Here is a 27454-nt window from a genome sequence, read left to right on the forward strand (position 1 = left end):
ATTGTAGGTGTGATGTTATGGCACCGAACGTACAACAATGATGCTTTCGCAACCGCTATTCAATAGCTTCACTCATTTTACAGCATTTTCCAGATACACAACTGGCCAAAGTTAATTTGTTCCATTTTTTAAAAAAATTGTTAATTTGTCAAATTTGTTAATTGGTCATTAGTCTGCACTGAAAAGAGGGAGAAAGCAGAACCAGGACTTGGTTATTAAAAAGGATAATCTCTCTCACAACTGAAAGCCAGAAAAAGTGTTTCTTCCAAAATAATCAGATATAAATAATTGGATCAGGAAGAAAATTACCAACAACACAATCTCACAAAAATAAACCCCGTACTTCCTACAAAGACAGGGGAAGTTTATTTTTAAGAACAGAACAAGTAGCCATCTTTAATGCACTTCTTTTAACTGATACTTTGTAGCTCTTTATACCACACTGTATTTGGGGCCGGGGTGGGGGGGGAAGGCAATCATATGAAAACAAGAGGTAGTCAGTTCAAAATCACTACAAAGAACACTTTTGCTACCTACCACACACATCAATTTTGGTTTTGAACAAAGATTGAGATCACTTAACAGACTTCACTTATGAAAATGAGGAACCACCCCACCACCTCACTTCTCTCCTCCCAAAATGAAAGCCTTAATGGTTGGGTTTGGTGTGTGGGTTTTTTGGTTGTTTTTTTTTTTTTTGCTAATATAGACTGATATACCAATAAAAAGGAATAACTAACCTTAAATGTGCATGAATTGGTGGCTACTCCTTCAACAAAAAAGTGTTAAGGCTACTGCATCGGAATAAAGTCCGTTATCTTCAAATTAAAGTTGCTTGTATTAGAGCATTAGTTAAATGTCACAGGTGTAGTACTCATATAGCGTATGCCCGTTCCCAGGCAGGCTTTTCCCTGCAGCCTTTTTCGCTTTATCCAGCCAAGTTTGACCTTTAAAGGTCTCTTCCAACCCAAATTATTCTATGATTCTATGGTTCGAAGTTGTGTCATACGTCCTGCCACTGTAATTGTCAAGAAGTCTCTTAATTACCTAAAGTTAGTATTTTCTTTCAGGGTCAACTTAAACTTTTTTTTTGTCTGTCTCTAATGAAAGTACAGGAATTGTGACAAAGTGGGAGGAACCTGATAAAAACTAATTCATATTCTTTCTTCCTTTCACAGAAAAATCCATGCAGTCTGGACATCCACCACTGGACGACCAGACAAATGCACATTCTGGTGGATAATATGACGTTGGATACTTTAATTATTTAACTGCTCTTAGCCACCTCCCTCTAGCTAAACAACCTACAAAACAGGATATCTAAATTTTATGCGTGCAGCACTTCAGCAAGTTGTTTGCTGTACCTCAAATGATAAGAGTTTGAATGGATACTATAAAGTTTTTTTAGTCTTGCAATGAATCCACTTGACTGACTCATCATCATCCTCTTAGGAGAGTTAATTAATCTGCAGCCAACTTACTGGTAGGAATTTGCAGCAGCCAAGTGTCCCAAATAGCACCTATTCTCAGCTGTCAATTAAAACATGTTCTCTTTAGAGTCAGAGATCCATGGCTTCAGTATTCCCCAAAGCCAGCACTAGGTTGGTAGGGCACTACATAAGGAGGTGCGTACGATACTTTGGGAAATAGAGCATACTGCAGAGAAGTACTGGAGAACTAACCCAGTAAGCCCAGCCAGAGCCATAAGCAAAGCTACTATCATCAGGGGCACAGTCCTGCTTGTTCCCTGCTGTATCAGTCCTACACCAGGCTGACATGACTGGACCGACCTAGACAATCACAGCCTATAAAATCTATCTGACATGGATTTTATATCATCATTGACCTACCTGCTTCAGTTCCACTGCCACGAAAACCCCTGCACCATCCTAGCTGCTACATAGTAAACATACTCTGTGACTTCAAGTAAAAGCACGTCCAAATAATTATTAGACAATTTCAGAGATCTTTTAATATGCAAAAGAACTAACCAAAACTTTTCCTTTGGATCTCCAAGCCCCATAGATACAGCTAATGGAAACTGCAGTTTTGTTCCAAGTTGCACCTCTCAAACTGCACGCATGAATTAGCCCTACCATTTCACAAACGAACAGATTCAAGTGCAAGGTGATGCTGAAAGCTTGCCGTACAGAGTCTGCCGTACTTCCTGTGACTCAGTACATTGTCACAGAATTTCTGGCCGTGGCCAAGTGTTCATCAATGAAAAAGACACACCTATATTTAAGACTATTTTTTAAATTTTAAAAAGCTCCAAAAGTTTAATGAAAGAAGCAACTACTTCTGAAGAAAAACACAGACAGTAGGAGAACATCTTCAAAGCTTGTAACGGATCATAGATCAATACAAATACACTAAAACTGATACATAGAATCATAGAATATTTTGAGTTGGAAGGGACCCATAAGGATCATCGAGTCCAACTCCCTGCTCCTCACAGGAGCATAACGGTACATAACTTTACATAAGTGTAAAATACTTCAGTTTGCTTTTAAATAACCTTAAACTTTTAATTATGACAATAAATAGGAACAATCAATGCAGTGTTAAGGAACTGTGCAGAGCAAGTAGATATGAAAGCTGTTGCACAATGTATCTGCTGAATCTCTTATGACCCAAGGCGTCGGATTTCAATTTTTGGCAGTGGATTCCAACAAGTCTTTCGCTTCATTTATTTTTGTTGCTAAGTAAGGTGATCCACCTGAGGAGAAAAAGTGGAAAGAAATACCATTTACACATCAGTATTAAGAGCCAAACTACTTCACATGCAGCATTCCCTTATTACCCACTTTTATTAGCTCCTCCTTCCTAAATGGATCCTTTTCATACAACTGCTTAAAAAGAAATGACATTGATATGAAGTAAACGAATTGATAAGGAAACATGAGAAATGTAATCAAAACTGAAGGCACTGAAGAATAACACTGAACAATTTGTCTCGAAGCCTGAAATCACTTTACATGGGTGTGATTTAGACTTGCAGTGCAATATTGCTACAAACGTATGCAAGGTCAGCTGTCTTGAACATTCATCCAAAGCTAATAGCTATTATTTTCACCCACCCCAAAAACTAAGAGGTTAAATTTTATAGATAATTTTGACAAAGAGTCATTAAGTGCGTGCACATGCGCACGCGCGCGCACCCCCCCAAGCCTCCCCTGTGTTAGCCGCCTGGAATTACCAGCCAGAAACCATCACATTAAAGCTATTTAAACATGGTATACCTTCTAACTTCTAGCCCTGAACACTGTCATTGCTTTACGCTCCATCTAACAATCTGATTACAGTTCAGCGGTCTTTTTGTGTTGGGGTTTTTTTTTTTTTTACTCTCCCCTTGAGTGCCAACCATCTGCCTACAGTCACCAAAAACCACATTACAAGGTCTGTATCAGTAACTTACCACTTACTATAATACACCTATATTTTTTACATTAAAATATGAATCCAGCAGTACTGTGCACTGAACAGCCTTTTCCAAGGCATCTGTTCAATCATAATATTTCATTCATCATTTCATTCATTCTGTTCATCAGAAAGGGCAATGATAAAAGAAACACGCAGAACTAGTTGTAGTCACATGTGGCAAGGCTTGCTTAAAGACTTTATAATAATTTGGATTCCTGCAGGAGTGTCCTAAAGTCATTTCATGGTATAATAAAACAACTGGAAAAAAGAGCAATGGCATTCTCTTGCTTCTGTTATCATTTTGTTTAAATGTAGCCTTATTAGGTAAAAACGTACTGGGAGAAAGTGAGGCAGGGCAGGGGAAGGGTAGAGAGTTGCTGGAGAATGAAATTTTTTTCTTTTTTTTTTTAAACCGATAGCCTTTTTGGCCAGGAATCAGATTTACTACACCGAGTATTGCTTCTTTCAGAGTATACAGGAGGATGAAACAAGCAGTAAAGACTGCAATAAACAATGTATCCCAAGTAATTTTTAAATGCGCGTGATTTTCTACATGTGGTGTTTTCATTACATTTACATCTTTAAGTGTCATATCAATTTTGTAGCCCTCCAATGAGGGAAAATTCAATCTCATGATTGCCTAAGTGTTTGTTTATAATTAGGGGAAGTCCAAAAAGCTTCTCTCTTCCTCTTCTTCTGTGAGCAAATATTCTTTTATAAAATTAGTAACTGATAAATTAACATACAACATATCAATATAAAAACACTTAAACTGAACTACGTAAAGGTTAATAAGCAACCATTTTAGTAGTGCTCACTGGGGATGTTATTATGCAAATTTCTAAATATTTCTTATTTATTTATTTCTAATAATTCTCTCTTCAACATTTGAAGACAACATATGTAACTTTTAAAATCTGTAATTATTGCCCTTTCTTCCATCAAATCCATCTGGTAAAATATTATTTTAAAATAGCATTCTAATGTTGAGCATTATATTTAAAAGCACATCTGCGCTACCCAGAGCCAGAAGAAATCAAGTTATATACATAAACAAACAAGTCTCTCTGTGATGCCACATGTTCAAGATCACTCTAGGCCCTAGTTCTGCTGCTGAAGACAATACACAAGACTTTTTTTTCCTATGGCCATGCCAAAAGAGCTGCAGGGGCAGCACAGAGGCACAAATCCCTTCGACTGGTCTTCCTACTGAGAAAATGCTCCATCTTAATAGCACACAGGAGGGCTCACTGCATCCGTCCAAACCTACATTGCGCCCAGCTGCAGGTGCATTACAGCTGTAAGAGTGGGTCATTAAAATGTACGATCTTCGTAAAGGGAACTGCCTCTTTAGGTCTACTCAACAGCCGCATGGAAATTCACTGTTCTGGCTCACCTCTCTAAGTATTGCTACAAAAAACATAGCAGTTCATTATATATATATAAAAAATTAACCTAACAGCTACTCTAGCAGTTAAGAGGCTTCTGACCATCGTAATATATTAGAAATGCAGAAGATAATTTCTTTTGTATGTCTGTGCAGCTTATACAGCAAAAAAGTGTAAAAAAATGAAAGTGTGAAATGGAGTAAGTGGGACAACTTTAGAATTAAACTGAGGGGTGAAGACAGCAAAGAAAAGCATCAGCTAAACACTTCCCATGGCCAATGGTCAGAGTTATTTTTTCTTTTTCTTAAAACAGGGTGCTGGCAGGGAGCCCTATAATTCTGTCAAAAAGATATAAAAACCCTCCAATTTCCCCTTTTGACTTCTGAAATACAGTGCAACTCTTCACCATCTGTTATTTTAAAGTAGAAACAGCAATGAACATATGGGCTTTCTTTCTCAACCAGCTGTAGTGTAGTTAAAGTTATAATAATAGCCTTTCCGTAAGATAAATTTACATTAAAACCCCGGCCAGTAAAGCAACAGTGCCCAGCTTTACATTTTTTCCAAGTGAATTCCAGGAAGTCTGAAATTCATCAATGATGTACTTAGTGACTGCAGAACATTTCCCCACAGAAAGTTGCTTTCATACATGTGACTGGTCCATCTCAGTTCCAAACAGGAATGTCAGTTTAGTGTAAAAATGTTATGGCTCATTTTTTTTTATTTTTTAATAAGTTTTCTTAAAGTGTGGAAGACTGGTCCCTGAGCTCATACTTTTACTGAAGCGGCACAAGTCTAGAAAACAACATGAAAGAAAGATGGGTAAAACTGGTTCATAAAGCCTAGTGTATCTGAGGGAAGATACACAGAAGCTCAAGCCTGTGAATAAACAACATACATTTGCACTCGGTGTGGTTACTTACGGAATAAGTAAACTTAAAGTATCTCACTTAAACCTCTTTCTTTCCATCTCTGGTTAAGAAAAGTAATTATTATTTACCTTTATCAGGATGATTCAAAATCATGATTCTTCTATGGGCTGTTCTGATTTTGGCCTTGCCAGCAGATGGACTGCAAAAATAAATTGAAGTGCTTACCATAAATGCCGCTGGGCTCAGACTATAAATTAACAGTTTATACTGGCTTCAAAATTAATTAAAACTTGAGATTTTCACCATCTTGTGGACAAAACATAAAACTGCATCTTTGGGGAAGTAACAAAGGCATGTAAGACACACTGAGAAGGATATTTTTAAAAAGCCTGTGTATTTGACACATACAAATACCTTTCAGGGTATTTTCCAAATGGAATACATCCACTTATCTGAAATAAACAATTGGGGGTGAAGGGGAAACCCAGCAACTCAAGGTTGTATCTACCTGGTTATTCTTATCTTTAAATGCAGAAAACGCATTTTTTCCTCCTACAGAATAAGTATTTATATGACCAGTGACAAAACAACAAATATTTAATATTATCATATTTTGTTCTACTGTAAATATTTTTATAGCTGCTATAAATAATTCTTCTTTCTGCTGGGGCTTGAAAAAAAATGTATTTGTTATTTTTGAAAAGCTGTTCAGTGTGTTACATTCAGGGACATGCTGATTTACAAGTGCTACATAATGTTGTTTCCTTCAATGACAGATACATAAAATATGTACTTGGCCTAAATTAAATATGTACCTTACCAAACAAATAAGCACTTATGGATGCAGTATGCCAACACAGTAAGGCTATCGTATGCAAAAGGACAGTTTGAATGCTTTCGTTTTTCATAATTTGTTAGCATGCAGAAATGAAGCAGTATTTTCCACTTCAGGTGACTTCTTAATCAGTGATGATTCAATTAATTAATCTTTTTGTAGATACAGTTTGAATGCAAGTTATCAGCCTAACTACATTCCCGAGGTAAACAACCTCTAATTATTATTCTGTCACAGGGAAATTAGGGTATGTTGCAAAAATAGTTCATAGAACTGCATAAGAAAAGAATACTTCAATGGAATAGAAAGTAACCCAGAAAGTAAGAATTAAACAGAGGGTGAAAGGCCTTGAACTACATAAACACAAAAATGAAACAATTTGTTATTGGACAGCTAAAAATAACAATAATCTATATTTTGATTTGCAAAGCTGTTGTTTAATAATAAAAAGGAAAGTTGATACACCACATTTAGAAGCTCAGATGGCCAAAGCGTAACTGTGGAAGAACGGCAGTTGCATATTATGGAAAATCATGCAGTTCTGCTCCAAGAAGCAACTGTGAAAATGGTGTTTTACATAAAATTTGCTTAGCTTATGAGATATTGATTATCCCACAGTCAGACTGGTCTCTAAAGATTCTTATTCACTATCAGAAAAAAACCCTTTTAATGTCAAAATCACAACTTCATTGAACTGGTACAGCCTCACAACCTGAGTAACACCAATGTCATGCTGCCTCCCAACATCACCAGCCGGTTGAGAAGTCTATCACCTCGGTGGTAACAGTCAATATATTGCAGGGCGAACATTAGGGGGACCTGGAGAGGCTGCAGGAGTGGGGTGACAAGAACCCTTCACAAAATCCAAGGACAGATGCGCCTGGGAAGGAAGAGCCCCTCGCAGCGCTGCAGGCTGGGGAGCGGCTCTGCTGAAAGGGACCCAGGGCACAGCAAGAACAACAGCCAGCAGCAAGCCCTGGCAGCAGAGAAGGACAAGAGCCTCCCAGGCTGTATGAGCAGGAGCATGGTCACTAGGTCAACAGCAGCAGCTATTCCCTTCTACTCAGGCAACTACATCTAGCTGCTGCATCCAGTTTTGGGACCTCTGCACAGGAAAGACATTGGCCAACCACAGCAGGTCCAGTAAAGGCCGTCAGGACGGTGGGGGGCTGGAGCACTCACCCTTTGGGGAAAGGCTGAGGAAGTGGGGCTCGTTCACCCTGAAGAAGAGAGGGCTGCTGGGGCGCCTCACAGCAGCCCCCCAAACAGCTGCAGGAAGGTCACAAAGAATATGGGTCCAGGCTCTCCACAGTTGTGCATGGTGGGAGGGTGAGAGAAAATGGGCACAGACCGACAAGGGAGGCGTGGGCTGGACATAATACTTTTTCACCCCAAAGACAGTCCAGCAGCGACACAGGTTGCACAGAGAGGTTGTTCATTCTCCATCCTTGGGAGTCTTTCAAGAGCCACTGGATAAAGTCTGAGCAACCTGCTCCGACCTGACTGGTGGCTGCGCTTTGAGCAGCAGGTGCAGCTGGACACCTCTTGAGGTCCCTCCCAACTTGAGTGGTCTTATATGATATTCCTGTGCAGTAAACTGTCTTTAAAAATAAATTAAATAAATAGAAAAAAACTTGAAAACCAACGCCACATGATTAAACCTTAAATATGTTTGTGTTTGTACACTTATAGAATGTACTTTTTTTTAACTGAATAGCCTAACTCTTTCTGTTGTCATTTATGTTTTAAGAATGATGATTTAAACATTCTTAACTAATGCATACATGTATTTTGTACATTAACAAAAATTTAAATATTGCCTATGGAGAGAAGAAGTATGCATCTTGTTTCATAAAGGAAACTACAATACAAAAATTTTTATTCATCTTTAATCTAGAATTTTAACTTATTCTTTTCAGACATATTTTCTAACTTCGTAAGTTCAACATTAGGGAGTTGGTAGCTGTGAACCATTATACCTAGGATGGCTATGTTTTGCCAGCATCTATTTTGCCTAATGTTTGGGCAACACTGCTGACATTTTCACGTCCCATATCATCTCAGACATCTCTCCTATCAGCAGTTCCTTCCACAGAGTATACAGTTGTTAATGTTACTGTTATGTTTATACCGACTTCCAGTAATCAGTGCTGCTTCATAACAAGTAATGCAAGAAGACTAAAACTTAAAATTAACCAATATTTGCAAAACAGTACTTTGTAGATTTGGATACTTTTTACATAGTTTAAAAACAAATAATGCCCGTGCATGTTTCTACCAAAACCCCTGCAATCTTACAAGATGGTTATTTGAAAATAACATTTGGAATGTGTAATGGGCCGATATATTTGAAATTTAAAAGCTACCATTAAATGCTCACCTTTATCATGGCTTGTATTTATTGTTTATAATGCCCATGCATACTCAGCACTTGAAGGTCTTTGCCTCAAAATTTAATATGACTTGAAAGTGATGACACAGAGGACAAGCGTTACAATAATAAGATCAGGGCCTAGACAGATCTAGTTTGTGCATTTGTGCATACCCTGGCATTTTCCATAACACTAAAACTCACTGCCTTTTTTTTTTGTGGCTTATATATATACAAAATACAGTAAGCAGTGAGTTAAAACTGGTCTAGAAAAGTGTGTTTAAACAATGTGAAAATTTCCTATAAAGATGTTAGCCATGCTTCTACACAATTAAAGACTCAATCCTTTAAATATTAAGAACAAACTTCCTCAAATCTGATTAAGTCTTGAAATTTGCAAGACTCAGTCCAAACACAACAGCAGTGTCACTATTCCCAGTGCAGACTCAAGCTAATAAAATTAAAGGGGACTGGCTTCAGATGTGATAAAACTTCAGATATGTACACAAGCGCATTCAGGCTAGGCATTGCCGCTGTAAACACACTTTAATGAGCTGCCATGTGCTACTCTGGAATATCACTGAATTTTCCCTTATAGAGTGAAAATGTTAATATTTTATCAAACTTCAAAGCCAAAGGAAATATTTCTGAAGAACATTCCTAGAAATCTCTTTTTCAGTATGGAAGCATGAAATATTTCAAATAAATGTGATGTTTTATTTTACAGTTTCTTAAACTGAATGCTAAATCTGCATAATTTCCATTATGTTAGAAGTAAACACAAATAGCACACTGAATGGGATTTTAAGTCTGAGTTTTCACCATCTGAAATAATTTCTTCTGGCAATAATTAAGCCATCCTCCTTATCTTTTTTTTTTTAAAACACCTTAAAATTCATGGAGCAGATCATCTTGAATGCCGCATTATGCAGCATGTGCGGGACACCCAGGGGATAGGGCTCAGCCACCACGGGTTCATGAAAGGGAGGTCCTGCCTCAGTAACCTGATCTCCTTCTATGATAAGGTCACCTGCTTAGTGGATGAGGGGAAGGCTGTGGGCATTATCTACTTGGACTTTAGTAAGGCCTTTGACACTGCCTCCAACAGCATTCTCCTGGAGAAGCTGGCTGCTCACGGCTTGGACAAGTGCACTCTGCGCTGGGTTAAAAACTGGCTGGATGGCCGAGCCCAGAGAGTGGTGGTGAATGGAGTCAAATCCAGTTGGTGGCCGGTCACGAGTGGTGTTCCCCAGGGCTCGGTGTTGGGGCTGGTCCTGTTCAATATCTTCACTGATGATCTGGGGGAGGGGATGAGTGCACCCTCAGTAAGTTTGTAGATGACACCGAGCTGGGTGGAAGTGTCGATCTGCTGGAGGGCAGGAAGGCCCTACAGAGGGACCTGGAATGGCTGGATTGCTGGAGCCAACGGCATGAGATCCAACAAGGCCAGGTGCTCGGTCACAACCCCAGGCACCACTACAGGCTTGGGGAGGAGGGGCTGGAAAGCTGCCTGGAGGAAAAGCACCTGGGGGTGCTGGCTGACAGCTGCCTGAACATGAGCCGGCAGCATGCTCAGGCAGCCAAGAAGGCCAATGGCATCCTGGCTTGTATCAGGAATAGTGTGGCCAGCAGGAGCAGGGAGGTAATTGTGCCCCTGTACTCGGCCCTGGTGAGGCCGCACCTCAAGTACTGTGTTCAGTTTTGGGCCCCTCACTACACGAAGGACATCAAGGTGCTGGAGCGTGTCCAGAGAAGGGCAATACAGTTGGTGAAGGGTCGGGAGAACAAGTCTTATGAGGAACAGCTGAGGGAGCTGGGGTTGTTTAGCCTGGAGAAGAGGAGGCTGAGGGGAGACATTATTGCTCTCTACAAGTACCTGAAAGGAGGTTGTAGCGAGGCAGGGGAGACTCTTCACCCTAGTAACAAGCAATAGGATGAAAGGAAATGGCCTCAAGCTGTGCCAGGGGAAGTTTAGGTTGGATATTAGAAAAAACTTCTTCACTGAAAGGGTTGTCAAATATTGGAACAGGCTGCCCAGGGAAGTGGTTGAGTCTCCATCCCTGGAGGTATTTAAAGAAAGGGTAGATGTGGTACTGGAGGATATGGTTTAGTGGTGGACTTGGCAGTGATAGGTTAGCGGTTGGAATCGATGTTCCTAAGGGTCTTTCCCAACCTTAGTGATTCTATGATTCAGACCTGATTTAAACCGTAAATAAGAAATCTACTACCTAAGGTCAGATCTGCTCTTCTCATCTGGAAAGCCCTCAAACTCACCACCTGCTTTACAGAAAGCACTGAGGTGTGTGCTACCATTGGCCATCCAAATGTTTTTGGAAAAAAAATCCCCTGAAAAATCCATTGAATACTCAGCCTGGAAATTACTTCCCATAACCACTCTAAATGACAAGTCTCTCCAAGTATTTTTGTTTGGAATATGCTACAACTTTTTTAAACCCAAACAAATCTGTGTTGAGAAATAAAAAATAATCTTACTGACTTATGAAAAAAGAAAGAGCAAAATTGAGTTGTTTTCCTCATTTATTAATATAATCTACAATATTACTTCTCTCAAGGGGCTATTTAGAGACCAGGCCATGTGATCGCACTAATTAGCGCAGTATGTGCTATTCTGATTATTTCTAGAGCACCAATTCTCCACTACAATGTGTTACCATGCCTTCAAGCCAAACACAATTTTATTAGCATTTTATTGTTTGCTTTTTAGCTTAAGCAGAATATTAGAATGGTTTATAAGCGTTAGAGAAGTCTTTTTAAAAAAGTTAGTTTTAGCAAGAGATTCTACATCCTTGCAACATGTATTTTCTTCATTCAATACTTACCAAACAAAAACATTAATACGACACCTACCTTACTCCTAAAATAAGACTGGCTTCTCGCCTACTCATTTTCTGTTCAAATCCTCCTTTATAGTATGATGAAAGACTCTAGAAAGAAGAAAGGGAAAACAAGCAATAATTAGTTTCATGTACAAGGTGCCGGGACCTAAATCGTATTTATATGACCTCATTTAGAGCATTGCATTCATCTATAATTTATTTTGAAGGCATGGAATGACTACCAACCAGATAATATAAAAGGACTTCTCCTGAGTGTTAACACATACAAAAAATAACTTAAAAGTAACTACCTGTGTTTTTACAATCCTCTACTGCTAATAAGACATATTAATAGCTACAACCATTAAAATCCTGCCTTCAGGCAAAAGAGTCCAGAATCAAAGTACATGCTAGTATAGAGTGGTACACAGTGTGTGTATTGGGAAGGGCAGGGGAGGGAAAGGGGGAAACTTGTTTAGAACAGCTTTGGTACCATCACAATGGAAAATGGCAAAAGTCACAATACTTTGGCATCCAAGGAATTATGGACAATTACTTTGAAGTCCAGATATTTCTACAAAGAAAGTAGGTAAGAACAACAATAAAAGGATAAGAGCAGACAAATATAATCTACTGATGAAAAGTCAGTATGGTTTTGCACATGAAGGACTGTTACTCCAAAAAAAAAAAAAAGTTCTTTGAAGGTTTAGCATTAAGCCACAAGCTGTACTTCAGGCAATCGCTGAGCTGGAGAACACTGAAAAGTAGTAGAGTAGATGGGGAAAGCCTAAACAATTTTGCCTTTTCATCCTTCCTTAGACACCAATGACTGATAATAATTAGATACAGGATCTGGGGTTAGTTTTTTTAAACTCATTGGCATGTGAGACTTGAGCCACTGTTTTAAGAAGGGAAGAAAAAACACAACTGGGAAAGGAACATTAAAAAGAAGGAAATGAAGATTAGAGTAAATCATTGCAATTAATTGTCATAGGGAATGGGTTGAACATATATGTTAGCTATATTTTAAATTAAAAGACAAAACAACACCATGAAAAAAACCCTAGTTACTGAACTGTCACTGATGGTTAGAAGTGATCTCCTCAATATAAATGTTTCTATAACAAGAATTAGAGACTAGCCCATTGCTCATTGCTGCACAAATAATAGCTGAAGCTGCACAAGTCCCAGAGGCAGCAGATGCAGCTCCAAGACAGCCTGCCTTTGGGAACTGGCACACAGAAACCACTCAACAAGACTAAAGTCTTTTCCTCAATGCAAAACCTATCAACTGGGGAAAAATAAGCTTTTTTTGTTTTTATCAAAGGGAAGTTTGGCCTGAGAGCTGAGATTATTTTAAAGTGTTCCTTTTACCCCCAAGTGAAAATGTGCCTGGCCTTTAATAAAACAATTCCCTCACTAACTATACCCATTCATATTCAGTGAGAATTTTGCCTCATGTTTACACAAACTCTCTCATGTAATTTCAAAGGCACTACAGCATTTAAAGGGCTCTGTCTATGATATCTAAGCAAAGCCTTTAATTAAGCTTAGGAGTGACATTCACCCAAAAGCGTGGTTCAGAAGTATTTCACCTATTGCTACCATAAAGTCACACACAGCCACAGAAAAGACTTTTTGTTGTGCTGCTATGATCCAAAACTAATTTTATCTTTCTTCTTCCCACCCCAAACCATACATGCCATAACTACTACAGTAATACTACAGATATCAAAGCTGAAGCAACTGTGGATGTGTCAGGCCTATAACAAAAATCTGTTGAAGAACTGCTGCTAGAGCTACAGCGTAACACAAAACAGGTCTGTAATAGAGCACACCTACATTACAGGTTAGAGTACATAACACTAAGGGAACACACAGGGCTTCTCCAGTCCTCCAAGAGGAAACGGTGCTAATGATTTAATGGCTACCAGATAACACGCTTGAGGAGGCAGAACTGCAACAAAATTTGCTATGATGTGGAACAATTACTACAGGAGAGAAAAAAAAAATATTAAAAAAATCACTTTAATGTCCTCTGAAAGACTTTCCAGAACTTCTCCCAAAGCAGCTTAGGTGTAGATGGACTTCTGAAAAGGTTAATTCTCTGCCCTTCAACTCTGGCATACAGCTCTAATACAGGAGGACACTGGTTCACTGTTCATGTAGACAAGAACAATATTTGAATTATCTGTAACACAGTGTGCCTCTGTTCTTGGTAGATTTAATCTAAAATACTATTTGAAATAAGAGAATAGGGAGGGATGGCTATAGGCTTAAATTCAGAAATACTTCATTTTTTAAAGCCTATTTCCTTGACACTGTTCTAACGTCAGAAAGCCTTGATTCGGTTCACTTCCAAGAGGAATGAAGAAAGAAATTGTTGTCTGTGGCCTTTGGCATATAAGCAAAACCAGTTTGTTGAACTGGTCATCAAGAAAAAACATCATCTTCTCAGAAGTGAAGCAGGTAGCAAGAATAATCAATCTTAAATTAAGACCTTGGTCCTAAACAGAATTTAAAGCATGAAACAACTTTTGCATGCTATTCAAATTAAAGCATTTTTTTTCCTAATTGTAAATTCTAAGTAATGGCTGCAATGAAATGAAACAGTACTCAAGATATTTTTCTGTTATGAGAACTCCTCGATAAGCAGGCAGTTCTAGACACTTGATTATTTATTAACCATGGCTATGCCAACTGGAAAAATCATCAAAAAATTCATCAAAATGAGCACTCCATTCCTTTGTACTATCAGGGCGGGAAGGGAGAGCTATAATTTAATTTACTTTATTTCCTTGCATGTTGTTACTGGTTAGCAACTTATGTAAGTAAATTCTGCTTCCTCAACAAATGCTATTAATAGATTTTGGGGCTGGGGAAGAAACAGAAAATGGCTGGAGTTGCTCTGCAAATGTCTATTCCCTCTTGCAAATTTTCACAAAAGCAGTCAGCTATGAAAATCCAATCCATTTGGACTGTGACATCTTCAAGACACTTTTCCTGGCATAGCACAGGTAAAGCATAATCACTGTTTCCATGCCAGGCAAGAGATTGAAAACTTCGTAACTGAGACCATACATCATATTACGCGTAGTAGTGAATTTTTCTGAAAACCCTATGCGTCATTCCACCATCAATACAGTCCTCCATTGAAAAGGTAAACACTGGAAGGGGGAAAAAATCCCAAAAAACTACATTAACAAACTATTTAGAAGTTGTGTTATAATATAACCTACAATTTTCTAAGATCAACTTTAACTTCCTTAACATCAGTTAGGAAAAAAATTATAAAATGGACTGCAAATTGCATTGTTCTCTGGAAACTTTATTTTCAGTGAAGGACAGAGGCGGTCGCTACCCTTACCTCTCAATTCAGAACTCACTGGATCTGATTCTGCTCAGACCCATAAAGGGAAACACAGTGCAGAAATCTTTCAGTGCTACAGAAGATACCCTTTTCTTCTGGAATACTCAGATCCCACAGTCCTGAATATTCTGTATTTTGACAGTTCATTTTGCCTAGACTTGCTGTTTCTATCTTCTATCTTTCAAACTTCAATATCATTGATCCAACAAAGACAGGTAATGAATGCTATTGAAATACTTCCTTTTTTTCTCTCTCCCCACATTTTAAGGAAATATTAACATTATAATTAACAGCATTAAGGTCTGTCTGAGGAAGAAAGGCCAAATGACTGCTTAGTGCTATGCACCTTGTACTGGCAGCAGACTCTTGTCACTACACACAGAAACAAAACAGTGTCACTGGCTTCTGTAACACCAGTAACAAAACTAGGCTCAAGCTAAAAAGGCATTTCTCCAGAAACGAGCATTATAACTTATCGCAGAGAGAAAATGACAATGTTTCCTCCTACGTCTTTCTCCACTGAAAAAAAAAAAAGGTGGTAGAAAACTTCAGGACTAAATTACAGCAGCATTTACATTTCATATTTAAGAATATATATTTAACTGCCTTAAGTTAAAAGTTAAATGAGGGGTAGAAATTCAGACTAAAACATAACACTTTTACTTGCCTTTACTTACCATTTTTGACTAAAAGATGAATGCAGTTGTTGACTGTACATGTTATTTAGGTAAGTAAATAGAAAGCGTCAAATACTCAAGGTACAGCAAGTGGGTATTTTAGATGACTGCTTCATAATTGCTCGACTTTAACCAAGTCACTTATTAGTGAGCAGGAAGAAAGGATAAACAGCATCTGGATTACTAAAATAAGAAGTTTAGACAATAAGCACTTACACAGGATCTTTGTACTTCATGTTTTCTCTATTGTTTTAAGGAAAAATTGTTAAGTCGAAAATAATTGATTGTTAAGGGGCGAAAAAAATTCAAGAAAGTAGTAGCTGTAGAGTAGTAAACAAATAATCTTGGCTAAGAGTTATACAAGGGTCTTAAATTTGCACTGTGATTGTACACGAATATTACTGTTACCCTCACAAACGTAAAGCTGACAAATACATACCGTTAATGGCAAACAGGAAGAGAGAGTTTTTACTGTATTCATTTTGTCTTACACTGAAAATTTGTATTTTCAAGTTCAGAAATAGAAGAGCAGAACAGAGATACTCTACTGGAAATCAACATACGATTCTGGGCTCTAAGGCAGGATGTGAAGCAGAAAGAGGATGCAATTCCAGGGACTAGGAACACTGAGAATGCAGAAGCTCCTGGGTTGCTTTTTATGGTTGTTCACAAATTCTGCAGGACTCTGAAAGTCACTGTGGTAAAAATGAGGTAGGCCTGTAATGAGCTTGGCTCAGACAGTATACCAGTATTGAAGGGTAGAGCTTCCTAGGAACAGACACCTCTCTGTGCAGTAGCATGTCATATTTCAATGTGTTAAAAAGAGTCACTGCCTGCTTTCTTATGTGAACATGTCTGAATTTAGATTCTCTAGCCTGTATCTACAAATGGGTAGAAGAAGAAATGCTGGAGTAAAACTGCTGGGGAGGGAGGGTGAAGACTGAAACACTCCCTACTCTGAAGCCACATGTCCTTATTGCTAGCTACTTCTAGCAAGCCTGCAAGTCAAACTGTATCCGTATCCTGTGAAAGCAATTGAATTCGCAGTACCTAAAGTCCCCTCTGCTGTTTTGGCAGGCAACTTGGGAATCTTTAAAAAAATTACTTTGAAAAGGGAAAAAAAAAATTGGTGCTGGTCTTAAATCAGCAATGCAATAGAGGGACAGACAGCAAAAAACTGATCCAGGAGCACCATTTGGCTGATACACATTGCAGTTAAGAACAAGCGTGGACCAGCCTCAAGATGATAGCCCGTGTTTCAAGTCTTCCTCTTCCCAGGAAGCTTGCATTGCTCAACCATGCACCTTCAGCACGTGAACAAGAAGTATAGATAGCAAATTAATTTGGACCCTAGCATCTGCCTATATACTGTAGACAGGCTCTGTGTTGCAACTAGCCTCACATTAACAGATAAAATGCTAATGATCACTTTAAAAAAACAAGAAAAAACACAAAACAAAACGAACCCCACCCCTACCCTTAATATTTTTTTTCAGGAAATAGTCTGCAACAACTACTCCCTCAACGCCCTCACCTATCAGCACCAAGAGGGGAACTGCATTCCTTCCAGTGTGGACGAGTGTTCACAGACTATGAACACTGAAAGAATACACTGCCACAAGCAGACATCTACCTCACTGGGAATGACTTTAATCAATCAGGAATGGAACATATTTTATTTACCAGAGGACAGTACAGCCACTGAAGCAAAAAGTAAACGCTCTTAAATATTCCCTGCATATGCTCCTCTCACAACCCACTACCTCTTCATTTTTTTACATCATTATATTCTTAAATATGCAGGGCAAAACAAAGAACAAAAAATTGTTTAAAAGTTCAAATCAGCTGGGGAAGAAGAAAAGGACAACTTATACATGAACAAGAAAACAAGCTCCTTCATCTCTATAGCAACCTTTCCTAGACTTTTATTAATTTGTCTTCTTGATTTTTAACACTGTATCTGGAAGAGAAATGACTAAATTCTTTAATTTTTAGCTTCCTGAAATGAAACTACATGTCATCACTTTGTAATCTCTATGAATTAGATATTTTCTCACAGTACACTTCAACAATTTATCATACACCTAATAGCAAAGAGTTCTGAAACAGGGAACATCACCAGGGAAGTCAGAATTGCTTATCAAACTCTCAAACATCTTTTGAGATAGCTTCATCCACAGGGATTTAAAATATACCAGATAATACACCAGAACAAACACAGTAAGAAGCACCCCTATCCTGGAAAAGAAGTAATCTAAGTGGCACTTACCGTATGTAACATTAGACATCACCTTTCTAAATACTTGAAATATAAAAATAATAAATTTAAAATAAAGTAACCTCTAAACTTACAGAAGTTGAAATCCTCTTTGCTGTCTCTGTAATTGCCTGCTCCAATGGTTTCCAAAGGTGGAAAGCATAACGACCTGAAAAAGATTGAAGTTAAATGAAATGATTACATTCACCACTAAGATTTTAAAAAGTCTCCAACTTATGTTCATCAGCTTACAGCACAAAGAATTTTGGTTTAAAAAAATTAAAATCCTTCCTTGTTAATCTTTTTGTCTCATTTTGTTTGCTGTACAGCACCACCGCGCTTTACTGCTTTTCAAGATGTTCCCTCAACGTCCATTTTTGGATTCTGCCCAGCCAAAGCCCCATGGTAAACTTGCTGTGGTTTACATTTTTCAACCTTTGTACTATTGGGGGAGGGAAGGGAAGAAGTTTAGTATACTTCATCTAAAAACCTAGTCATGGACTGCAAAGATCCATTGTCTTTGCCCACAAAATAAATAGATTTAAATGCATTTCAATATGGTAAATGAAGTTATATGCCTTGTGAACTTTAAGAAAAAGGGCAGTATGAAACATTAGCTTTGGATATACATTATTTATTAAATACTGTTCAAAGGTTATGTCTTCAAAAAAAGAAATCTATGTACTACATGTTTCTTGCTGTGATGTTGTATGCTTAATCACACATTTTGTAAGTACTGCATTTTTTATTTTGCTACAAAGAGAGGATCTTCTGGGATTCAGAAGCATTCAACTCCCCACCGGCAGTGAACATCTATAGCTAGGATAGGCTAGTGGGAACTTTATTAGACTGCGTTCTCAGAAGTACAAAGCAGGTCTATCAACTTCAGAACCAAGATTTGTGCCATGTTACTGCACAATTTTCCCTGTGAGTCTCCTCTCCCCAGTTACTGTTTTCATTAATTATTCCTTAGCAATGTAACTATTATACACAATGGAAACCCTTTTTGTAAAATATGGTCCTGCTTCATTCAAACAGCATCTTGCTTTCATTCTTAACACGATGTCTCCATAGGTTATTGAGGTCACCTAAGCACGTGCCTGTGTCAACACAGAAGTTAAAACCACTGTTACAGTATCAGGGCTGAAATGCTGTGAGGTATTAATATATTACCTCACCTTCTTCTTAATGCTTTCTGTTACCACTTCTTTGCTAGCTGCCATGAATACTTCAGCTCAACCAGCAGAAGAAATTCTAAGAGCATTCCTCTTCTGCTTCTATATAAAGATACAGATAAACCAACTGCTTAATGGGTGTACATCACCAAAGACCTTGTATTTCCTTCCCCTAATCAAAAAACCAGCATAGCTGTACCCAACAAACACTTACTGAGGCTTGGTGCAACTTGTTCATCTATTGCAGCTATTCTTGGTGTATGCATTTGCACATAGCTGACCATGGTTGCTTTTATATGCTGAATATAATGGAAATCAATCTGAGTATTTCAAACCCAGAACAGACCACAGTTATCTAGCTTGAGTAACCCAGAGTATAAATCATATTAAGCCCATGCCCTGTGTTCAGGCTAGAACCTATTTTTCAGAACATACAGTCCAGATGCAGAGCTCAGGTAACAAACAATGAATTATGGGGACAGTTTAGTATGATAGCACTAAAACCTTCTATTTTTCTCTTTCAGAATTTGTCAAGCATCACCTTCACATCACAAGATACTGTTGCACTCTTCTGTACTAACGAGCGTCCACCTTGTAAAATGTTATTAAATAAACAAAGTAAGCTTTTCACATTGCATTTTGCAGACAGAAAGCAGATGGAACCTTTTAGCTGCTGCACATAAAATTAGTTTCTCCAGCTGTGACTTTTTTTGAATAGAATTTTGAAAAATATGCCAAGAATTTTGAAGGGACAAGAACTATAACTGGACACAATTCTCCATAGTACTCTCAAGAAACCCTTCCAATTTCTGCTATTTATATTCATAAAAACTTCATTATCCCTTTTGGAAACAGCAGCTCACAAGTGACAGTTCCTCACTCAGCTGGTAATTTACCTTACCTGCAAATGCAACAGTTGCAACACCAAGTCCAACTGCTATCATTCTTTTGGCCTAAAACAGAAAAATAGGAGTCAGATTACCATGCAAATTCTAACTTGAAATATATGCACCTTTTACTTTAACAGCAAGTATTTCTGATGTCTGACACAGACATTTCATATATAATTTATAAGAAAGATAAAACTAAGTTCTGTATTCCACAGCCTATGTTAGATTTTATAGTTCAGGCTCATTAACCCATGCCAACGCTTCAGGTTTAACTTGGAACTACCCAATAGCAAATCAGTGAACAAACACTGACAAAGCAGCTCACAGTACATAATGATAAAAACAGAAGGCAGACAACTATTCAGGATTACCTGAAATTCTTTATGCAGACTAGTTCCACATAGCAGATAAAGTATCGGTTTATTACAAAGACATGAAGCACAAAATTTTTTTTTTAGTAAGTCCTTCACTAGGAATCTCATAATGGCATTTTTTAAAAATGATATTGGAATATTAACTTCAATGCTACAGCCACAGATCTGTTAGTGTCTTCCATCTTTCACCCTTTGACTCATGGAAGCCCCAATAAAGACATGAAGGTCAGTGACCTCTTTTCATTACTTATTGTCAGTCACTAGCTGGACTCCACCTTGAAGTACAAATATTTGCAAATAGGCAGACTTCTGACAGATTTCAGATGGTGTGCATTATCATTTAAAACTCACTTTAAGTCTAACTGGGCTCTTGGAACCAAACCCACAAAAACAGACTTGAACATCTCATTTCGACACCAGTAACTCCTACCTTTTACTAACTCAAAACCCCCAGATAAGGCGTATGTATTTTCCTACACTGTGCTTAAAGAAAGTCAGGCATCTCAAGAAGGACAATAAGAAGTATCTCCATGTTGAACAAGAAGCTGCTTAAAGATACGGAGTAAACCTTGAAGAAGGGACAGATTTCTCACACGTTTGCAGAATTCAAGAAGGGTAACAAGCATTGCAAGTGTTAGGGGCATCTCTCTGCTTCCAAGAAGCCTACACGTAACCTCTGAAACAAATTAAATAGTCATCTGTGGCACTACCCGTCTTATCATATGATAATGCCTTGAACTTCCCCCAGGAAACATGAGAAATCAGATTCGGCCTGTTTAGCTTCAATTCAAAACATAATCACCAGACTGTCTCTTCCATATATGACCAACTTCTGCATTTATCCAAAAACTAGTTTATGCATTTTCTACCAACAAGCCTGACAGCAGGGCTCAAAGCCAAAATTTCGATACAAGTACCCTAACAACTGGATCTGGGGCCAAGCTGCATTTGCAACTAAGATTCCTGAGGCTAAATTTTTCTGTTCTTTGATTGTACCCAATCTCATTTCTAGACAGAGGGGGAGTAAGCGAAGAGTTGGGAAATAGTGCTTTTAAAGCCTTCTAGAGCTGGCTTAGTAGGGGCTAGAACACAGGTCGACAACTTTCCCAGCAAACAGGCAGCTGTACAAGATGTAGGCGCTGCCATCGCACCCAGTGGCTCCAACAGCTTCAGCTCTGAAGGCAAGTGGCTGTGATTGCTGCCTGTAGTATTGAGCTCAGTACAGAAAAAGTGTTAACCTGCTCTGAGCTCATCAAGAATAAACTATATTCCTCTATATCTAGCTTCTGGATCCTATGCATTTTAACTAAGTACCTACCTCCCACCTACCCGGATGGGGCTATTGCAGCTATTTGTATAACATAACACTGCAATTGCCTAGAGATTTCTAGCAGAAAAAAAGAGATTCATTAAACATACTGAAAGTGGAACTCCATAGTTAAGACTGGGTGAGTTTTGGCCCTAAAGATCTGCCCATCTATCCCATTTTAATAACCTAACTCTTCCATTTCAGTGCAGTCTTCAGTCTCAATATTAGCATTCATTTCTGAATATAAAAATACCGTAGTAGTTTTATGTCTGTTGTTCCTTTCAGTTCCACAAAATTTCCCCTCATCTTTAGACCATGAAAAAATATAAGTATGTTACCTTAAATGGTAGAAGATATAAAATAGCAAAGCATACAGTTCATCTCCTCACTGAACTAAAATTCATTTTATTTCTTCTCACAAATGGGTTCTCCCAGGCTCTCAATAGTCAAACCCTCTAAAAAATTCCTCCAGTTCCTCTGTTTAGACACTAACCAGAAACAGCCATAACATTTCTTTAAATATCATAGTCTTATAGAAATTCTATATTATTCTGCTCTGTGGTTTGTGACCATGGATTTATATTCAAGAGAGTTTCCTTGACTTGTTCAGAGTGGCAGCGAGAATCTTTTACTAAGTGGTTACAGTCAATTAAGAGCTCAACAATGTGTGAAATAGATGATACTGGCAAAAAAAAAAATATTTATTACCTTGTGCTTGTCCAAATTAAGTTACACTTGCTTTGCCACCAAAAAGGTGGTTTAAGCCAGCAGTTTACAACAAGGTATGCAAAGTTGCAACAAGGCATTAGTAGCAGATACCTCATCACAGGTAAGGGCAAGCACAGAGACCAGGCTAATAATACCTTGACTCTGTCGGTTCAGTACAGAAATAGTTTAAGTGTTTTGCACAGTAGCCTGGGAACACAATGTAGAGACCCCTGATGACTTTTGACAGAGTCAGCCACGTCCACTGGGATGCATTATTTCAATCTCAGTGGAAAGCACTAGCAGTTAGTGGAAAGCAGCAGATAAAGCAGCATGGCGGCAGCTCTAGAATAGGAGCAGTATGCAGGATCAACAGGAATATGAAGACAAGCCAGAAAACTAGATAGAAGTGATGGAAACCTCAAGCCAGAGAGGCATAAAAGATTGACCATGTTTTGAAGTGAGGTACAACCACCAGAAAAAGCTGAGAAAATACTGGTTTATGGTAACTCACCTTATTTGCATTGTGAGCAGGTCAGAGAAGAGTCAGTTGCCACATAGTAGCAAAGGAGCGATAACTTGTTATACCAAAGCACCTTGAATGTTTGTTACAGTGTGAATAGATCCTAACTATATACATGTGATAAAAACGAATTTTGAATCAATTTAAGAAAGATTGCATGGTTTGCCTTTTACTGACACAGTCTCTCATAAAACTAGTGGCAACTTCAAGTACTAACCAGTAAGTCTTTTATTAAGTTCAGCTTGACTCAGTTCCCTTTTCAATGCTCATTTAACACAGTTGATTATTTAGAAGAATAAGTCAAGGTTAGTCTGCTGCTTTGAAATGTAGAGCATAAAGTGCAAAGTCTTAATTAAATGCACTCCTTTCATGTCAATATTAAATGAAAGCAACTCACTATCATTGTGGAAGGGATCAGTTCATTTATGGCATGCTAATGCAGCTACCACCATGAACACTGTTGACTCCTATTGCTTGAATATGCATTTTATTTCAGACTCTCAAGAGATTAAAAAAAAAAAACAACAAAACTGACTTTCAATTGTGACGGAATTGACTCTCCCACCTCTCCAAAAATGCCGGTAAGAAATTTCTAAGATGTAGGTTTTAAATGAAAGCATTCTGTTAAGATCCAAGAGGGGAAAATAAAGAAATAAATGATTAAAAAGTAACATCTGTCCCTTCCTTTATTCAGTGAACCAGCTCCCAAAGGCTAGTCATCAACCCTATACTATTCTGCTGATCTCAGTATTTTAATTTTACTATTTAGTTCAGTTTCAGTAACAAACTCTGCTAGATACAGAAAACAATAAAAAGTTTTGCTAAATCTGCAAAACCTGATTTTTAAAAAATTCTTATACACGCTTCTGAGAAGAAAATACACACATTACGAAGGCAATTGCAAGACATGACTTACTGAAGCGTTTGGCAAACAAAAGAGGATAAAGTTTATTAATTAACATACAGTATGTTTAGAGGTATACTTCATATACTGTTAGCATACAGAGATCTCTGGCCTAATCTTTTAACAGGTAATTTTCCAGTAGCCTTGATTTTTTTTTTTTAGCAGAAGAAGCAAGGAACAATATTATTCCTGCAAATTTCTAATCCACAGTCTCTTCTAACTTAGCCATACTAAAAATAATATATTGACTTCTGTAATTCCTAGCTCTGTAGCTTCTCCTTCTATGAAGCAGAAAAAAGTTAAGCTTATAAATATAAAAAGAATTTCAAATGCATAATTTAAAAATTTCAGCACAACACTATCACATCTGACCACAGGCTAAGAGAACCACCTTTATGAATGTTAAAACATACTTTCTTGCATAGGATCTGTTTTAGAAGAACCAGTGTATAAAATACAATCAGTGAAAACACCCTTCTTAGTTAAATGGAAAATATTTTGCTCTTCTCACAACTACCTCACACAGTAAGAGCTCTACTGTCTTTTGCCTCAGAAAGCTACAGCGTAATGGAATAAAAAGCAGGTTGGATAACACTGTGTGATTAGTCCATGCTTAATCGTGGATCAGTAAAATAAGAAGTGCATAATTACCCTGAAGTACACTAATGTAAACCATTTGCTTAACCAAAAACTTCATTTTAGGAAGGTGTGGTTTGTTGTTTTTTTAAGTGATGTATGTCACTAAGAAGTAGGATACACAAGTATATTAACCAAGAGTACAAAAGTGTTTCAGAAACTACTTTTTCCCCTTAAATAAAAATTCTTGATCTGAAATAAATGACTGTTTGGTATGGAAGCTAGAATAAGGCTTCTAGTCCTCAGAAGAGTAGGTACTACAGCTTATTGGAAGACTGTTTCAGAGCAAACCACCTAATTAACTCTATATAGAGCCAGATACATTTTGAAGTGGGATTACATTATAAGCTATCTGCAACAGATTTGATTTCATAATCTAACATTTTCCTTCCAGTCTTACTTTCCTATGAAATTTAATTTCTTTTCCAACAGTGAATTAAAAGTAATATCAGCTAGATACTGTTCTCTATACTCACCCAATTCTGATGTCAATTTGTGTCATCTATTTTACAGCAAACTTTTTGGTTTGTATATAAAACTATGCCTAAAGTCTCCGACAGTTTTCATAGGAAATGCTACCTGAGCCACAGATTCACTAATAAAAGTGTTACCATAAGGCATTCAAATCAATCTGCTTGAGCAAGTATTAATTAACAAATGCCTGTCATAGGTATCTCTGAGCACAGGCTCTTTATGCTTCTACGTTGTCCTTCTGTCACTCCAAACGCTTTTGTAAAATAACTACAAGAGTAAAAGTGACAACTGAAAAAAACAACGGCAAGTGAGTAAAAGATGAAGAGACTACAGATAACATCCAGGACATCTCCCAGACAAGACTCAAGGCAGAGCTCTTTCAGCCCTGAGAGATGGATGCTGCTGTTAGACTTCACCTCCCCTACTACTCTTTCCTTCCACTGTGGTGAGAAAGCCTCATTAACCCTGTACGACATCAGAGAAACGGATGCACAGCACTACAGTTGATCTTGCTACCCTCCTGTGGCAAAATTGTAGAATTTTATTATATGCAACTTGGCCTTCTGCGTCAGAAGGACTGGATTCAGCTGGGAATCCAATAAGCATGGGTACTGTCCCATTTTCCACTATCCAACTACATAATACCATCAAGAGAAACTCTGAAATAGCTTCTACTGCCAACCATACGCTAACAGTTTACAATGTATATATGCCTGAAAAATACTGTATTCTTCACAGAAAGGCCTGGCTGAAGAATAAATTTCAATACAAAATTGCAGCAACCCAGAACCTAGTCCTCTTAAAAACCTACCACAGTCTCAGGACCTTGTAAGAACCTGACAAAACAACTCACACTAACAAAGCAAGCCACATTAACCCAAAATGCACTATTTTTATCCCAGTCAGGTAAGAAGACCCAAAGACTCCACAAAATTCACTAGGAATTTCCCTGCTAGCCTTCCACAGGGAGAGCGTGTGGATGTGACAATGACAAGTTCCAGAGTCAGTTTCTTGAGATTACACAGCTTGCTGATAAATATACAGAAAGACCCTCCTGGGAGGAAAAAAATAATAAATGCCCTAGACTGTAGTAACAATGAATAAGCAACTTAGGAAACTATGATTTTAAAAACTGCATTTTTTTCAAGAAGAAAATGACATGTTGTGTGCATGCTGTTGCCTCTACAGCTAAACACAGTAAATAAGTATTTGAAGCCATTTTAAAACCGCAGAACCTTCACCAGCCAGTGCTCTGACCAGCGATTCGTGTATTTTTCCCAACTTTTTTCCAGAGGGAGCAACCTGTCCCACGAGCCAGTCGAAGCGACCAGGGCCGATGGAGCGGGACACAGTCACAGCACCCTTCCCACCGCACCGCGGCAGGGCACGGCGAACTTCAGAGGCGCTTTGCCCCCGCCCCGAGGCCCGTGCCGCCTCTCCCACACGACGAACCGTCGGGTGAGAATTACTTTTCTGAGGCAGAGCTCTACAAAACCGCTAACACGCGAGGCTGCGGCAACAACACTCGGACAGTACGTGGGTAGCATCCCCCTACGGCGGGGGAATGAAGCGTCGGGCCTTGCCGGCTCCCGCCTGTCAGGGCCGGAGCAGCCCGCGTACCCCACGCTGAGGCTCCACCCGCGCCTCCAGGTCCCCGCACGGCCTGAGGCGAGGGAGGAAGGGATGGACGACACAAGCCCTTCCCCCCTGGCACCGCCACCCGACCTCCCGCCGCGCCCACCCCCACGGCAGACTGCGAGCGCCTGCCGTCACGCAGCCCCGCCCCGCCGCCCTGGAGCCCCCGCGCGTTACCCCGCGGGGGTGAGAGAGGCCTGGGCGGGGAAGCACGGCAGTAGGCGGTCTCACGGAACGGCGCGGACGGGGACGGGACCCCTCCGGCGGCACAAGGCTTCCCCCCAACCCCCCGGGCCGCCACTTGCGGGACGCCTCCCCATCCCCACGCCGCCCCCGGCGCGCTCACCAGCCCTCGGTCCAGCTCGGCTTGGCCCCCGCCGGTGCCCGTAGAGACCCTGGCGTACTCGGCATAGCGCAGGCCCTCGGAGGGGGCTGCAGCTCCCTCCATGATGGAGGGGTGCGGAACGGAAAACGCTACGGGTCGTGCGGAGGGACAAATCAGTTGGAAGGCCGGACCTCGAAGCTCCTCCCCTCGCCAATCATCCGCGCGAAGGGCGGGGCCCACGCCTGTGCGTCACACGCCACGCCTCGCCACCTACTTCGCGCGTCACGGCCTCGGTGTGACGGGGATCGGGCGGTGCCCTGGCAGGGGGTGGAATCTGGCAGCGGCGAGGCGAGGCGAGGCCCTCGCGGCGGGGAAGGGGCTGATTCCTGAGGGATGCCTTCCCAGGGGTGATGCCCTCCCTCCCTCGCAGAGATGATGCCCTCCTAGCCCACCGGCGTAATGCTGGTTCGGAGC

At 39.4% G+C, this 27454-nt stretch overlaps 1 protein-coding gene across 1 annotated transcript; it reads right to left on the bottom strand.

The window, feature by feature from the left end:
* Positions 1-208: 208 nt before the first annotated feature.
* On the bottom strand, positions 209-27222 carry DNAJC15 (DnaJ heat shock protein family (Hsp40) member C15). Its single transcript, XM_075087520.1, has 6 exons — positions 27002-27222; positions 20107-20158; positions 18126-18199; positions 11758-11834; positions 5812-5882; positions 209-2719 (listed from the first exon to the last, which is right to left on the bottom strand). The coding sequence occupies exons 1-6, from the start codon at positions 27101-27103 to the stop codon at positions 2649-2651; spliced, it is 447 nt and encodes a 148-aa protein (XP_074943621.1). The 5' UTR covers positions 27104-27222; the 3' UTR covers positions 209-2648.
* Positions 27223-27454: the final 232 nt, after the last annotated feature.

This window comes from Phalacrocorax aristotelis, chromosome 1, assembly GCF_949628215.1.
Source record: "Phalacrocorax aristotelis chromosome 1, bGulAri2.1, whole genome shotgun sequence".
Taxonomy (NCBI): Eukaryota; Metazoa; Chordata; class Aves; order Suliformes; family Phalacrocoracidae; genus Phalacrocorax; species Phalacrocorax aristotelis.

Coding starts and splice junctions, on each gene's coding strand:
- DNAJC15 (XM_075087520.1), bottom strand. CDS start 27,103: ATGGAGGGAGCTGCAGCCCCCTCCGAGGGCCTGCGCTATGCCGAGTAC. Junction 20,159..27,001: donor CCGAGCTGGACCGAGGGCTG/GTGAGCGCGCCG, acceptor TTTCTGTTTTAG/GCCAAAAGAATGATAGCAGT. Junction 11,835..18,125: donor CAAAGAGGATTTCAACTTCT/GTAAGTTTAGAG, acceptor TCTTCTTTCTAG/AGTCTTTCATCATACTATAA.